The sequence below is a fragment of the Pseudopipra pipra genome, chromosome 6, assembly GCF_036250125.1.
Source record: "Pseudopipra pipra isolate bDixPip1 chromosome 6, bDixPip1.hap1, whole genome shotgun sequence".
Lineage (NCBI taxonomy): Eukaryota > Metazoa > Chordata > Aves > Passeriformes > Pipridae > Pseudopipra > Pseudopipra pipra.
Window position 1 is genome coordinate 11,511,746 of NC_087554.1, and position 17,445 is coordinate 11,529,190.

General features: G+C 36.1%; 1 protein-coding gene across 6 annotated transcripts in view; it reads left to right on the top strand.

Annotated features, from left to right (window-relative positions):
- The window catches only part of SBF2 (SET binding factor 2), a 254,951-nt gene that overhangs the window by 194,572 nt on the left and 42,934 nt on the right, over positions 1-17,445 (top strand). For all 6 annotated transcript variants that reach the window (XM_064657336.1, XM_064657335.1, XM_064657337.1 and 3 more), the window contains exons 18-25: positions 5,035-5,205; positions 6,528-6,790; positions 8,030-8,202; positions 8,452-8,525; positions 8,908-9,103; positions 10,257-10,384; positions 12,619-12,794; positions 13,707-13,852. In XM_064657336.1, the coding sequence (XP_064513406.1) occupies positions 5,035-5,205; positions 6,528-6,790; positions 8,030-8,202; positions 8,452-8,525; positions 8,908-9,103; positions 10,257-10,384; positions 12,619-12,794; positions 13,707-13,852 (1,327 nt within the window). The remainder of the gene's footprint in view (positions 1-5,034; positions 5,206-6,527; positions 6,791-8,029; positions 8,203-8,451; positions 8,526-8,907; positions 9,104-10,256; positions 10,385-12,618; positions 12,795-13,706; positions 13,853-17,445) is intronic.

The following is a 17,445-nucleotide window of genomic DNA, read 5'->3' on the forward strand; positions in this document are numbered from 1 at the left end:
TATGATCTTTCTCCACATTTGTGCGTACAATACATGCAGGTATAATTTTATACTTTACACCAAATGGGAAAACCATTCGTTGAGTTGCATTTTTTGGCAGATGTTATCTATGCAGCACACAGTCAGACTTGGAAACATATACACTTACACTTGTTTGAGTATGTGCATGTAATGGCTTTAAAGTGAAAGAGGATAGATTTTGGAATAGATATTAAGAATTAATTGTTTGTTGTAGGGGGGATGAGACTCTGGAGGAGGTTGCCCAGAGAAGTTGTGGATGCCCCATCCCTGAAGTGTTCAAGGCCAGGCTGGATGGGACTCTGAGCAACCTGGTCTAGTGGAAGGTGTCCCTGTCCATGGCAAGAGGGTTGGAACAAGATGATCTTTAAGGTCTCTTCCAACCCAAAGCATTCTATGATTCTGTGGTATATGTACAGTGTGATGCAGTGTTGTCTGCAAGTAATATATAGATAAGGTCAATAGATGTAGGCTGATCCTGTGGGACAACTTTGGAGCCTTTTTGGACTTACCAGATGTCTGTGTGGGCACAACATAGATCTGAAGGCAGGACTGGCTCATAGAATGTGTTCATGTGCAAAACCTCATTTATACTGTCTTGGGCAGGGGCAGCGTGTTGCCTACAGAAAGTGGTGCCAATTCACGATATGCAATAGGTGGTATTTGACTGAATATCTGTATAAAACAGCTCCTGGATAGGGAGGGACCCTTTAAATTAGCAATGCACTATGTCCTGGATGACCCACAAGCTTACACTTGCAGGCTTCCAGGGATAGCCTTAACCAATACAGGAGGGGAAGTGCTGTGATCTCCTTTGGTATGCAAAGGTGTCGCAATAGTTTTCTCACAGAGGTCAAAGGGATAACCCACAGCCCGTGATTCCTCAAGGAGCTGAGGAGGAAGCTATTTTTTGCATTCAGCAGCAACCTCCTCCTCGCTTCTTTTCTTTCCTTTTCTCACCAAATATACCCAAACCAATAACTTGGGCTGTAAGATGGAGACAGAAATCTACTTTATTTCTGAAATAAATGGGATTTCTCTAGAAAAGAGTCCTTTTGAGTTTGCCTCTTCATTTCCATAGGTGAGAGGCATGCAGCAAAATTGTGTGATTAAAAGAGCAGTCTCAGGTATATTTATATTCTGGTTTTTATTCTTTTTGTTTTGAAAATCTTTTTCCAACTTCACAGTCAATAACTACATCCTTTGTTTTACTAGAACAAACTTACTTTCTTCTTTAAGCTTCTGTGGTGTAAAGGATGGTAACTGATAAGTGATCAGCACAACACATACTTTGTCAGAAACAAGCAATCTAGATAATATAATGTCATAGAGAAGCTCTTTGAGGGCCTGCACCTCACAGTAAGTGGGAGTCTTACAGTTGGTGCACGTTTTTTACTGAGCCAGGAGTATCATTGTCAGAACCAGAAGGATCCAATGTAGGGAAGCAGGGAAAAAATTCTAGGCGGGTGTTATCCAGTACCCCTCAGTAAGGTGGAAATAATGAAAAGATAATTCCTGAATCCAAGAAGTTGCCTGTATTATAGCCACATGTAGCAAGTCCCAAATCTACATTGTGTTTCACAAACTGTAGAATGTAATTCATTCTTTTGATATGGGTAACATCTGTTTCATGCATAATTTGTGAGGGAACCGTTTGGAGTTTTTTAAGTTCTGTTAGTCCATTGGAAGCATTCAATGTCCTTCGCAGAAGTTAACCAATTTCCTTTTGTTTATTACAGTTTACACCTCAGTGCTCTTTTAAGCTGTCAGAACAAGGACTTCAGCAGTTCAGAACTATTTTTATAATTTTCTTCTGGGGTCTTTTTTAAGCTGTCAGTCCCTAAATCCTCCCTTACAAGTAGGAAATTCTTTTGCTGCCTCCTACGTTCATTCTGTCTGGCAGAACTGAATTATCAGGACAGAGAGGAAGAGCATAAATACCAGTGTAGTTTAGCTATCCTATGGAAAGCTGGGTGAATATGTGTTTTATATGTGTAGTATTGCTTGATGGAAAACACTGAATTACTGTTTTAATTAAATTGGAGAAATTCTGAGCAAATTGTTTTGAATACAACAGTAAACATTGGGGTCCTTTTGATGTGTTAGATTAGCTTCTATTCTAGTCAAGTGGGCTGACTAAGCACTCCCAGAGTAGAGAATATAGACATTGCAAGCTTTATGGAATGCTTATATTTGTACCAAGAGTATTTTTAGTCCATGGAACAACAGTGTGCTTCTTGAGGCTGGTATTCATATTCCTCTTTTGCAGACAAACTGACTGAAACAAACTGAGAATCCAAAGTGATTTTGCCCAAAATAACTGGCAGAGCCAGGAACTAAAAGTCCTGATTTTGATTCTGTGCTCTGGCCAATATCAGGTTTTGCCATTTGTTTCAACACATGCAGGTGATGAGAAGGATAACGTTTATGATTACTGAGCTTTTTGATGTGGTTTTTTCATCCTTCCTTAAACAAAGTGGTTTTAGTTTGTCTAGGACTTATTGTCAGCGTTGATTTATGTTGTTACATTTGAACATAAATCTCCATTGTTTAAAAATTATCTATTGAAATGGCTGTTCATGGTTTTAAATTATGAGCACAGGAAGAGTATCTAAAAGCCCCTCAGCTTTCCAGTCATGTTTGTCCCTGTGTGAAAATCATTTATTTCATTTTTATATCTACAACACTGTTGCTGTGGACCCAGAGTTATGAGCTTGAACTTTCTTTTGGGTTTGTGTCAAAGATCACCCCCTCTTCACCTAGTTTACACAATTGCCTGATTTGCCAAGACATCAAAGGCAACAGGAGAGGTTGATAGTCAATTCACTCCTTTGTGTGGCATTTACTACACAGATTGGCATGAGCTAACTACCAGCTAGCTGGGCTTGAACAGGTGTTTTCCTTTTCCTTTCCCCTTTCTTTCTCCCTTCTCCTTTTTCATTTCCCCCTTTTCTTCCCTTTCCCCTTTTTTTCCTTTCCCCTTTTCCTGACACATCATATTCCCTTTTTGCAGATCTGTTGTGATTGGGAATTACTGCTGGTGAAAAAAAACAAAGAATAAATCAAAGTAAAAGTCATGATATGGCTTTCAAGATATGTTGTCCATATTTATATTCCACGATTTACCCATCATCCCCATTCCTCTGTAACACAGGTTTTTGTGCATCTGGATTTTTAATTAGGTGAATGATTGGGCCAAATCCCTTCTGTGGGGCCTGTGGTAATTAGCATAGCTGAACAAACGAGATCATTTTGAGCTACCATTATACACATCTTCCAACAGTGAAAGATGTCCTGCTCTTACAGAAGTAAGATTGCTGTAAAGGAGGTGGCTTTAGAGGAGGAAAGAGGTAGTCCTCCTTTATATTTTGTAACATTTTCTCATATTTTTTTAGTATTAGAAGACTCATTTTCATGTACAGTTAGTTGTCCTGCTAATTAATAGGCTTGACATAGTGTATTTTGTATATATATAAAATGATATATCTTATATATAGTAAGATAATTGTATTATATTTATATATTTTTATATATAAAAATATGAAAGAGTTAGTGTATATTTTGTATACCTTAGGTTTTTTTAAGGGATGTTCAGCAGTCACTACAAAGATCTGTAATGTTTGTGCAGACCTGTTCTGTGATTTAACAGCTGGATCAGGTGTGGGAGCTGTTAATGTGTGATCAGTTATTGTTTCCTGTGAGCTGCCATAAAACATCATCACAACTGAAACTTGGACATCTGTTAAACAAACCATCTATTTTCTCTTTCAATCTGTGTTGAATAAACAAAATCACATTTGGTATAATTTGAATCTTCTACATGTTTAGATTTTGTAACAGTTTACCAAAAAATTTTGATGATATTCTGCATGATTAAATAAACAATTTTTTGCTCACTTTTTGATGGTCAATCACAAGGAGGTATTTTGATTGGGTAAATTTTATTAGCATGTCACATAGCATTTTCTCAACATATAATTTGAAAGGACCTTGGAATAAGGTCCTTTGATAAGGAATGAATACATGGCACATGATCAGGACTTTTAGTTCGTGATGTACTTGGAAGAACATAGTGTGGAAAACACGGTTTGAAGAATTGCAAAACCAGAAATCTGTAAACCAGACTCTAAAATTTTCAGTTGTAATTTCCTAGCCTTCCATTTGGATGCCCAAGTGCCTGCTAAGAGAGTTTTATGTGTACTGGCTGTTGTGAACAGTTGTACCATTACAAATATTAAATTGAGTAGTAGACATGCTCTCCAGGAAAGTGGTTTACAACATAATCACCAAAATGAAATTTAAGTTCTAGATACAGTGTGTATTTCATGTATGGGTAGTATTGTGAGTGAAATTCGTTAAATGGAGCACCCAGTAATATACTTTATTCTTCAGTTCTGCTGCAGAAATAATCAAAGCAGCTATTTAGATTACCTCCTGCTTTGCTACATGCAGTATACAACACAGATTTTTTTTTTGTGGCCACCTTCTTTTCAAAAAGTAAGAATATATGATAAAGGATTTCATTCTTCATGATTCAGATCATTGAAATAAATTTCCTTTCATTGTATGTTGTTATCAAGAGCATTAAACAACTCACTGGGAGACTAGTGCAACCTAAATAAATAGATCTACTTGAAAAAAATGGTTCATTCATAATGACTAATGCTGTAACAATCCTGGGTTTGTTTGAGACCTTACAGTGATCCAGACCCTTGTGACTTCAAAGAACATACCCAATTTAGCACACTTTCAGAAGCTGGATTTGGGTCATAGAGTACAGTAAATAACACTGAAGATAACAGTTTATCTAATCTTCTGCTGTTGCAACAAATGAGGTTTTTCGGAAGAACTCGGTGGCATATTTCAGTCTATACAACTAATTTTATGTATATGTGTGTATATGTATGTATATATAAAAAAATATATGTATTTATATTTCAGTACTCAAGTCATAGCCTTTGAAAGAAATGAAAAAATAGGACTTATTTGTTAACTTTGCACATTTTTTACTTTCAGAAATTAGCACCTGGCGTTAGTCAGTTTGCTTACACCTGTGTACAAGATCATCCTATCTGGACTAACCAGCAGTTTTGGGAAACAACCTTTTACAGCAACGTGCAAAATCAAGTTCGTGCCCTTTACCTTACAGCCAAAGATGACAACCATGCAGTACAGTTAAAACAAAAGGTAGGAAAATACATTAAAGTAAATGTTAAAGTAGTATTTTTATTCACATTTTAATTGTCTCCTGAGTTACAGAGAGCGAAGTTATTCTGTGTATTTTTCTTTCATTTTCCCTGTATTACACAGCATACAATAACACGAGAAATAATAAAAATGTACATTTATTTGCAAAGCAATATAATCTGATGTTGAATTTACGATTTTTCAAACAAGGACCTTTTGTAGAATTTTCCACGCTCTAAGGTGTATATTTTTTCTGAGAGTAGTATAATGGGATGCCTTGCAGCATGCTAAGATTAGATTATGGGGTTTTTTTAAGGAGCACATATACATAGAAAAGAGCCACTTGTAATCTCTCTTCTTTTATGAAAATATCAGTATCAACTATGTGACTGAAAAGTCTATGCTACCCGAAGTATACAGTGTTGTAAAGAGAGGAAGGAAAACAGACAGAGCTGTTCCCAGAAACCTAGTCAGAATGAAGAACTGCAAAGGCATTTCAGGGATAAAGAGAAAAGGACCATGGGTTTGTGTACAGGGAACCTCCTCCAATCTGTCACTACGTAAAGAAAGATGTGAAGAACAGTAGCACTTACAGGGAAGCATCTCCTTTAAACCCTCACATATGTTTATATGGAAAATTAGCTCAACTTAGTATGGAAAAAGCATTTGCAAGGTATCTAGTCTTTAATTAATTTAACATCAGGCATTAGGTCACTAATATCGGCTGCCAGATTCCTTTATTGTAGTTTGATTGTGTGCCATCTACCTAGTTTGCTTCAAGCTAATGCTAGAATTGGACTCCAACATATTAAAATATGAATGTTTCAACTGGTCTGGAAACTATTTACAGACAAGCTTCTCTCACCTGAGCATCCTAGGAATTTGGAGAATATCTCCTGAATCAGGCAATGAGCTGCATGTTGTTTCTCAATCTGATTTATGCTTGTTCATATGTGAGCTAAGTGGATAAGCTCAGGAGGGGAGCTATGTTAAAGTCAGTAAACCACTCTGAAGAAAGAAGGAACACTGTATGACATAGAAAAGATCTCAAAAGAAATTATGTTGTTTAGATCTGTCTACTTTGTGCTACTTGTGTATTTCAGTAAACCACTTTCAAAGCTCATTTCCCATAATCATAACTCTCCTTAAACCCCACTGAGTGTAGTTATTTGCTTTTTCTTTTTAAATGACTATGTCATTTAAATAACTGAAGAGTTTTATTAAGAAATTAATTAAATGAAGTTTTGACTAAACAATGTTCTTTAACTTATAGCTTTATTATTTCTTCTGTGTCTTTATATTTCTTTCTGTATGTGTTCTAGGAGAAGAATTCTGCAAGCCCAGACCAGGATAAGACAGCAATGGACCTGGCTGCCGAGCAGCTGCGATTGTGGCCAACTCTTAATAAACAGACACAGCAGGAGCTAGTCCAGAATGAGGAAAGCACAGTTTTCAGTCAGGCAATTCATTTTGCCAACCTCATGGTCTATCTGCTGGTGCCACTGGACACAAGTAAGAACAAGCTGCTGAGAACTTCAGCCACTGGTGACTGGGAGAGCGGAAGCAACAGCATTGTCACAAACAGGTGGGTCTGCGAGGTCAGTGCTCATCAGTCAGGTTTTGCACAGTTTGCAAAGTGGTCTTACCTTTTAGGGCTTATTCTAAATACCAGATTGTTTCAGTTCCTTCACTTCTTTTCAAGTTCATTAGTTAAGCAGAGCAGAAGTCCGATATCATTCCTCTTGAATAACAGAACTTAATCTAGAGTAATTTACCACCATTTAAAGGAACATAAAAGTTGTATGGCTGTTGAAGACAAACACAGGGTATGGTGAGAAAGAAAACAGCAGCCTGAAAACCACTCTGTTAGTTTTTATGTAACTTGAAAAAAACCCTGTGTATGAACCTAAAATCAAGAAACCATTTGTATAGTATCCTTAAAATCACAATTTCTGTGCAACAGCTGCAAGGAGGAAAGGCATTGAGGCCACAAAAAGCAAGAGGGCTAAACCACAATGGCAAAGGTTAAATTACTAAGGAAGCAGGAGGAGTATAACATCAGTTATGTTTCCTAGCATGCAAATCCAGAACATTTCATAACAAACCTTCCTCCCTCTCTGTTTGTTGTCTTATTATCACTAATCTGTACAAAATTCCCACCTGATAAAATCATAGAACACCATGTGAAAACCCTGATATCAAGTAAAAGGCTATCAGGACAAAACTCCCCATGCTGTTACCAGTTTCATCTGACTAAACACCTCTAATCTCAGGCATGCTCAGTATGCCTGTGAGTTGTATGTGGTTGTGGTGTATGTTGCAATCTGTGAATGTGGCCCTTAATATTATGGGAGGCGTTTTTAGATGTTCAAAGTACATCTACCACTGACTTGCTCGCTTATCTGATGCACAAAAAAACTTTTCTTAGGTCTTTTTAGATTTTGATTCCTTTGCTCTGCAACCAAAATATGCATTTAATGTATATTTCTCTATATAACTGAATATTTGTTTACCATGGGTTGTAAATACTGTACTTGACTTTATGAAGAGAAGACATAGAGCTCACTTCAAAAAAGCTGTTTTCTCTTGTGGGCCTCTCTACACTGGGCTCATGAAGGGAAAGCTCCTCTGTCATCATCCCTGAAGTTTTGACAGTGTTAATGCAGGTACAATGTACCTGTGGTACCACCATATGCTTTTAGCAAGGTTTGTGAATTGTAACTAGAGGAAAAACCCCACAGCTTGTCTTTGTCTAGCCAGGTATCATATGTGCATGAACAGCTGAATTTTTCACACTTGACATTGCTTTTATTTATGCCTGTAGTATTGCAGGCAGTGTTGCAGAGAGTTATGACACTGAGAGTGGATTTGAGGACTCGGAGAACAACGACGTTGCCAATGCAGTTGTGCGCTTCATCACCAGATTTATTGACAAGGTCTGCACAGAAAGTGGAGTTACCCAGGATCACATCAAGGGGCTGCACTGCATGATACCAGGTAGGAATTGTGACAAAAAGGTGGTTTGTACTCTTTTTTTTTTTTCCTAGTGAGACAAATGCACTTTTTAGTTTCAGTTGTATCAGAAGGTTAGATTTCTTTTCCAGGCTGTAATTGCTGTTGAATTTTAGATAATCATTCCCTTGATGTTTAAATTTAAGAATTTCAGAATATCAAGAGTTTTAATTAGATTACAGCTTTCTTTTTCACATTGTGTGAGACTTCACTTATGGTATTACTGCTTTCCAGGCATTGTAGCAATGCACATAGAGACTCTGGAGGCTGTCCATCGTGAGAGTAGGCGGCTTCCACCAATACAGAAGGCAAGTATTATGAAACATATTTGTATTCCTTACAAGTATTAGAATCATGCAATTTAGTAATCTTTTTTTCCTCTCATAATGTTAGGAGGAAACATCAAAACATTAGAAGAAAATTTCCAGCAGTGATAAATAAAGTGCTTGGCTTTGGTCTCATGAAATATGAAACTACTAGAGCCAAACATCTGATCATAAACAAGCCATTGCATGCCCACTGCTTTTTGAGACCCATTTCTCTTAGTTGAGTCCAAACTCCATCTCCCTTCTTTGGACTCAGTCTCATAATAATTTTGTTTTGAAGCTTTTAAAACCAAATATTGTAACTAGACTGAGGTATGACATTGATATTGCCATTACACTTACACATTTCATTTATTTTCATCAGCCCAAAATTCTACGACCAACTTTACTGCCAGGAGAGGAATTTGTTTGTGAAGGTCTCCGTGTGCTGCTGGATCCTGATGGCAGAGAGGAAGCTACAGGAGGACTGCTTGGAGGTCCTCATATCCTCCCTGCTGAAGGAGCTTTGTTCCTTACCACTTACAGAATTATATTTAAAGGCACTCCTCATGATCAACTGGGTAAGAAAATCCAAACAGTTATAATTGTGATCCTTCAGGATAGGCAGGATTTTGAGCTGGACTGTCCACTTATTCAAGTATCAACATCAAAATGCACATACCTCACAGTATAATTTTTCATGTTTGTTACATAAAAATAATCTCTTAATACAAGCTTTTATCACTGAATATGATTGATTTTGATTTTGCACTTAACTGCATCTTACTTCTTCAGATGCTAAAGGTTTGTTTATTCCTGTGTATTGGTAGATATTTAGAGTTCTGTCTTCAGTCATTTATGTAATATAAAATCATATATACATGTCTTAAAGGAAACTTCAGTAGCTGTCACATGGCACCATGGGCTTTTATGGACTACCTAAAATTGGAGACAGAAAACAGGAACATTCCTGATCATACTTTAATAATTTTCATAGACTTTAGAATGGACAAAATGCTTGGTATCTTTATATCTCTCTTCCCCCTGTAAGGTTGGTTTAATATTGCTGTTTTGCACAGCAGTGTTTGTAAGCTTCTTCACCGTTAAGAGGGAACATAAAATCCATGTGAGATCTGCAGCTTCCACTACTCCTAGGTTTTCATAATTTTTTTTTTTCAGACATTGGAAGCAAGTTAAAGGAAAAATATTCCTGTGTCTACCTAAAATTATTGCTTGTAAATGCAGTATTTTTTTAATATGTAGTGGAAGTAGCTCTTCTAAATGATAAATTTTCATGTTTTGACATCTGCCATTTCTAAACAGATTGCCATTCAAAAGTATAAATTTATTGTGGAAAGTTTGTGATCATATGTAAAGATATCAGTGTATACCATTTCTTGTTTATAAGTTGTATGATGCAATATGAAATTCAAATAAGCTTGAAATTGTTTCTTTACCCCCTACCAACCCAGATTTTGGGAGTGCACTTCCATTGTGTAGAAAGACTAAGAAGGAAGGAGACTATTTTTTCTAATTATCCCAGCTGAAATTAAGCAGAAATTCACATTATGCTTTAGAAATTAACCACCTTTTCAGGTATTTTGCCTGAAATTTATTCTCTCCCATTACGTTCATGTTGCTTTGTACTTACTCATTCCTATCTATTCAAATGACAATGTGACTGAAGCAGATCTGACTGTGATCTAACAAGTGTCTGTGTGTTGTGGTCCTCAGTTGGAGAGCAGACAGTGATCCGGAGCTTTCCTATTGCATCTGTTACGAAGGAGAAGAAGATCAGTATCCAGAACCAGCTGCAGCAGAGTATGCAGGAAGGACTGCAGATCAGTTCAGCTACCTTTCAGGTAAAAGGAAGTTTTTGAAAAATTTATGTGACTGCACAGTCAGCTCAATACACTTACGAGCAGCTCTTTGTCCTGCTGTTTGTGAAGAGTCCAGCTTTCTGCCCTGCAGTCGACAGAGAATGCAGTCCTCATAGAAACCCTGGCCTTTCTTGACCCAGTTGATATTTACAGAGGGTTACCATTTTCACATTGGATTTCTTTCACTGCTTTCCTCACCTGTCTGTTTTGGATCCAGTAAGGGGCTGCTTTGGATCCAAAATATCTTCATGTAAGTAGAGGCCTAGGCAGACCAATGGAAACATGCATTCTCTCTCTTCCAGCTACATGGAATGAATATGGAAAAGCTATAAATATTGCTTTCTTATCAACACTTGACACTTTACCAGCTTTCTGTTAAAATCCATGGCAGAAAGTCATGGTATACTGCACATGGAAGCTGCACTTCCAGGAATCTTCAGAGTAGCCACCATTGGCCAGAACCAGTGAGTCTCTACATGACTGGCACAGATCCTGGAATTTTTCCATCTGTAGGATCCCCCTTGGTGTGTTCAACAGAAGCATGTACTGCAGGGCAATTGACAGAGATGGACTTCTAAGAATCAGGAATCCTGAAGTCTTCCCTGAATTCTTCCCTTTGATAGTGATATTAGCTGTGGTCAAACCATAAGAGATTGAAAGTTGAAAGCAAAGAATTTTATATCATGGACTGAAAGTAGAATGAAGTACTTAAGATATGAAATACTTTGCTGGGTTGACTGACTGCAGAAGTATATTTTCATTGAGAACAATAACTCTTAACATTTGAAAATATAACAACCTAGATCATCAGCATTTTACTAATTCCTTACAGTAACCGACATTATTTAGCTAATCATCCTTCAATATCCTCTTCAAGAGCATAAGATTAGGAATACAAGTGAGTAAAATAAGCAAAAAAGGGTTGTTCTTGTGGACTTGTGAGAGGACTCTTATTTTCCATGAATCTTTTTACCAGAATAGTTAGCATGCTTCAACGATGTGATAAATACAGACACAGTGTTTTTAGTGCTGGATTCAGGTCAAACATCATCTTTGCTTTTGTTTAGCATAGTTTTGTATTAGGTTAGGAGAACAAAAACAATCAGCAAACAGTTTACTCTCCACTCCCTATGTAACAGCCAGAGTTCAGTGCAGTATGAAATAGCCCCTCCTCTTTGTTTATTACTAATGATTTTTCAGATGGTTTTGTGCACAGTTATGCTATTTAATCTCTTTAAAACTTCAGATCAGCATTACCCCGAAAGAGTGAAGAGCTCCTTTCAAGGAGGTCCTAGAACAACAAAGTTATTAGTCATTTGGAAAGTATTTACAAAACAAGTAGAATTAGAAAAGCAAGGATGAAATCCACCTTTTAGATGGCAAGCAGAAGACATTCAAAAGGGGTCTAGGTATGCACTCGAAAGTGAAGCTCTAGGATATTTCTTTGTTTGCTTTTTCCACATTCTTGAAGTTCTTTTGGGCCTTTTTATGGATTCCGTACTTTCTGTCTCTTTTTCTTTTTCCCTGAATTGTTGACTGTCTTCCTTTTGGATGAGGATGATTGGATGGGATTTCCTTTTCTCCCCAAACTTTTCAAAAAAGTGTTTTTAGTCAAGTGGAGGGATCAGCATTGAATAACACAAGGCTATTTCCTTTTTAAGGACCAGATTTCATGATCACATTTTTGTTATGAGCAGTTTTCTATAGTTTGCAAGGTGAGGGAAAAATTGGACTGTCTAAGTAATAGAAATATAATTGTTATGACATATGAATGCTGAAATCATTGCCTTGGTGAGAGTCTTTGAAGTGCATTACCAACCTTAGTTCCCAGTATAGGGGCAGAGCTGGGAGAATATTTCCAAGCTAAGCTGTCCCATGTGACCAGTATTTGAACTGTTGCAGACATCTTAGTGCCAACACTACTACGTGGATTTACCAAAATATTTTGTTTGATATTATGAGAATTCCAGATGCTTCTTAGTGAAAATACCTTAGTATTAGGGCATAAACTTAAAATGTAAATAAAAAATTATTAAAATTTGTAATATCCCTCAAAATAAATAAGGTGTATGTAAATATATTTGTGTTTTCTGATAGGCATAATACTGCATAAGTATGAAAATTTTGCTAATGAATTTTAGAATCTTTTAATTTCCGTAATTCTGTAATTTATTTTTTTTTTTCAGTTTCTAACATGTCATGTCTTTAATATGCAGTTAATTAAAGTAGCATTTGATGAAGAAGTAAGTCCCGAAGTGGTGGAAATATTTAAGAAGCAGTTAATGAAGTTCCGTTACCCCCAGTCCATCTTCAGCACTTTTGCATTCGCAGCTGGGCAAACAGCACCACAGATAATTTTACCAAAACAGAAAGAAAAGAACACTTCATTCCGGTATAGACTTTCTTCTTCTTTTATTGCTGATGTTCTTGTTTCATATTAGTCAAACACATTGAACAGTCTGAGGGCTTTGCACAAATGTAGATCACTTTTCAGAAATGTCAAAATAAGTGATTGCTATTCTGCATCTCTTTATATTTCCTGAACAAGAGGTAGATTAGTATGATACGGATGTTTACTTGATATGGAAATTATATTATTTATCTAAATTTCTTGATGCAGTAGGTTTGGACAGGCACCTTATTACATTTTGAAACACACTTATATTTTGAAAATATAAGTAGCATCTTGAGCTGTGCAACCTGTGCTGACATGGAAACAAGATTCATAGTGTATTATAGGTTAACAACCTAATCTGGATTAGAATTAATTTTACCCTGTGCATTTGCTTTAGTGGTTTTTAATTTAGAGTTTGAGCTTTAGGTCTACTTTTAAGTTTTATATTATACATTAATTTTACTGGACCAGCAGCATCATTAGTCTATTCCAGAGTGATAGCTCCTGTGATTCTCTGTTGATTATTGCATTGTTGACACAGAAAAGTAGAATCCCATGGTTGTCATGAAATCCTAAAAGTTTAAGGTAATTTCTGTCTTTCCTGCCTTTACTTTGTCAACTTTCTAGATTTATCACATTGCTAGCAAAATAAAAATACCTAAAGAAAGATGATATCTCCTTATTCATTGCCATTAGACATTATAGACACAAATTTATCTCAAAGTAATAAAATTTGTGTTTAAAAATTAATATGGGAAGTAATTTTTCTGAAGTTTATAATTGTTGACTTCGTATTAAGTGAAAACTTATCAAATACATTTTATTTGTGTTCATCGTAGAAATCTGTAAATGCTATTAGGGAGAATCATATGCATCTTTCTAAATATTCTTCTTGCTTTGAATTTATAGTACCTTCTCAAAAAGCATTGTGAAAGGAGCAAAGCGCGCCGGGAAGATGACAATTGGACGCCAGTACTTATTAAAGAAGAAGACAGGCACAATCGTGGAAGAAAGAGGGAATCGCCCGGGCTGGAATGAAGATGATGATATCTCTGGTAATAGTAAAATATTTTTTTCCATGTTGGTTAATAAGTCTACCCTATTATACTTCCTTTCCAGTCTGTTGAATAAGAAATGTTTTCAAAATGAAATCGAAGAGTCTTCCTAGACAGGAAAGAGAAGGGTTTCAAATCTGTACATTTAGTGAGCGTTTTCTTTTGCCATGACGAGGCAGAAGAGGAAGTTGACTTAATTCAGTGGTATGGTGAAGTATGAGATTATTTTTTATTATCAAACTATTTAAATATAGTATCTTTTATATCATTTTTTTACATCATACTAGCATAGATGAAACAGCAGAGAAGCATGCTGTAGCCTCCATTTATCTTTAAGTATCTGCAATTACTCTACAATGAGAAAGCAGTAACTGGTGAGATACAAGAATGAGCAAACATTATTGGAGGCTTTTGTGGATGTGGAACTGACAAATGATTTCTGAAAGCAGCAGAAGTCATTACTACTGAATATATCACTTTCCAAAATTTTGAGTGGAAGGATTTGGGGCAGAAGGTAGAAGGGGATTTGGGCACTTTGTCCTGTTTGTGTGATGGTGTGGAGTTTGAGTTTCTCCAAAAATGTTCTATTCTTTCCATGTGCTGCTGTCAATATATCCTTATCTGGATGGACCACTGCTAATTTATAATAAACCACTAGAGGGAACCAGATTCTCCTGTACATAAACAGGTGGTGTTTTGTCATACCATTCTTTCTTTTTAAAAAAACATAAGCATCTCAGATAATTAAGTGTTTGTCAAACACTGATAATTTCTTCAAAACATCAAACAAGCCAAATTTTCTTTTTGAATATTTGGTCATTGAGCAAGGCAACTTATGTGACTTATGAGCAGATGTGTGAAAGTTGTCCAAAGCAGGACTAAAGCACTGTCTCTGATCTCTCCAAAATGGAAGAAAGCCATTGCAGTTGAGCTGACAAATATTGATTCTCTTCTTTCATTCCAGATAAAGTGGTGAGAAAAATAAGATTTAGAAAATACAGAATGTCTTTACAGTGCTGAAAAATTACTTTCTTAATCGAATTTCCAGCATTTTCCTTGAGGGCTGAGTTAGCACGTATTCTGATGTTGCAGATTCTTTGGATCAGAAGCAATTCTGCAGGCTGTACTTGGGTGATTTGGGGGTGATTTTGTGTCCTTCACCCAGAGACACAAAGCACAGTCATACCCGTGTAGACATACTGCCCTTGATGATGAAGAAATTTTAAGGTTTTGCATTGCTGATACACAAAACAACTGTGTTCTTCCATGAACCCAGGTGTTATATAAACATTGGTGAATAGTCACTTTTTTCCTCCCCTAACAAAAATATAAAATATAAGTTATGGTGAGTCTTCAGGCCTGCTGTTCTACAGATGTTTTGGCTGGGAATGTGTAAGATGACCAAGGGCTAACAGTTTGCTTTTCTCTCCATGCAGCACTAGCACATCAGGTATAGTCAGCTGACAACAGTGGTGGCTCTTTGCTTCAGACAGAGTACAAATAGCCATAGGAAGTAATCACTGCAATTTCTTTTATTTTGACTGCTGTATTTTTGACTTTGTTTTTGACTTGTTTGCAAGTCTCAAAAACTGAAGTATGGGAAACTATGCAGCTTTACCAACATTGAGTCAAACAGGAACTATCTGCAACAGGTGATGCATTGTCTTAAAAAAGAAATGTTAAAGATGGGGTTGGAAGGAACTTCAAGAGGTCAACTAGTCCATCTCTCTTCCCCAGGGCAAGATCAACATACATCAACTGTTCCTTGTAGGTGTTTACCTAACTTTTTCTTAGAAGCTTTCAAAGACGAAGGTTTCACAACTCTAGGCAGATCATACAACCATCCTTAATGCTGGAGAAAAAGAAGCAACTTTCTGATATTCAGGACTAAACATCATCTTGCTGCAATTCAATGCCTTCGTTTCTTACTCTGCCTCTGTATACATATAGAAGAGATGAATTCCTTCATTCTAATTGCAGTTTAGTGTATTTATAGCCTATTGTAATGTTTCTCTGTTCTTTTCTGGATATTAAATATCCACAGTTCTTTTTTTCAGTTCTTTGTTTATTAGTCTTGATAGGCTTATGATCATCTTCAATGCTCTTTTCTCAGACTTCTTAAACTAGTCCACATGTAACTTACAATGTGGTTTCCAAAACTGGACACTGTAGTTATTATTTGTTGCCAGTGAACACCTAACTTCCCTCCAATTCCTCCTCATCATTTTATTTTCAGAGTTTATAATCTCTAAATCACTAATAAATTCTGTTTCCTATAGGTGATCATACTGGTGTGTTCAATAAAACAAGAGACTGCAAAACCTGCTTTTGCAAATAGTCACATCTCAAGAACAGTAAAATAGAGGGTTTATCCCTCGTCTTTTCAAAATCAAATAAATCAAGTTGAAGATATTGTGTTGTCTCTCCAGGTTAAGAACATTGATATGAGCTCTTATCTCTAGCTTTTTATGCACAGGAAAGTGTTTTGCAAATGCTGATCACCAGTATACCTCCTTTCATGAGAGAAAAGTACATTTAGAAAAAAGTATTTTAAAAAATGCAACCTCATCTTACCTGAGTCAGTTATGGTTTTCCATTGAAATCTGTTAAATACCAAGTTTCTGTATGACAAAAAATAAAATTATTTCTAAAACTGATTTAATTTTGTTTCTCATTAGTACACTTTATACTTTAAATGTTGTATAACTTCTTTCTTACCATGACAAATATGAAAACACAGGAAAAAGAGGAGATATCCACAGTATTAAACTCTGTTATTCAGATCAAATAGAGAATTTTTGATTTTGCTTGATGAGCTGAAAGGGCAAAAAAAATGGCTCATTCAGCTTTTATGCTAAGATGCACAGAAAAAAAGATTGTATAGGTACTACTGTAAATTCTGAATGTTGTCTACTGCCAGTAAAATTTTAATTATATCATAATTTTATTTTTTTAATAATTTTAATTTCCAGTGTTGTAAAGTATTGTTTTAAATTTAAATCCTTATGTACTTTCCAGGGCATCATTCTTGAAGAAATACTTCTCATACACACATATTTCAATGCTTGAGGTGGTAGCAAGTAACTGATACGTGCTGTGAGCAGTAAATCTGCTTTCAGAAGCATTTGGAAATAGCTGAGAAGTGTCACTAACAGGCAGGTGGCAGGTTTTGTACGAAGACCTTGCTTGACTTGAATTTCAGAGTAGTTTGAACTTGTGACATAGTTTTTTATCTCTCATAGTTGAAGGTTTTTCTGCTTTGAGAAGTGCAGATGATGTGCAACGGCTGAAGAAAGCTGCTGTTTGACACTGAAACAGAGACATTAAGAAACCAACAGTCATCTGTTGTGAAATTAGAACACTGAAACATTTTTTAAGTTGAACCAAGCCTTTAAGAGATCATACCTCTTTTGAAGATAGTTTAAAAATAACAGAATTGTGTGGTCCATTTTTATCTTGAATGTGTAATGAATTTGTAAAGAATTCGTAAAGAATTTGTAAATTTGCAAAAAAATATTATCTGTCTTTGGTTCAAATGAATATGTGAGGTGACTTTTCCCAAGATTTTAGCAAGAGAGATGTCAGCCATGCCA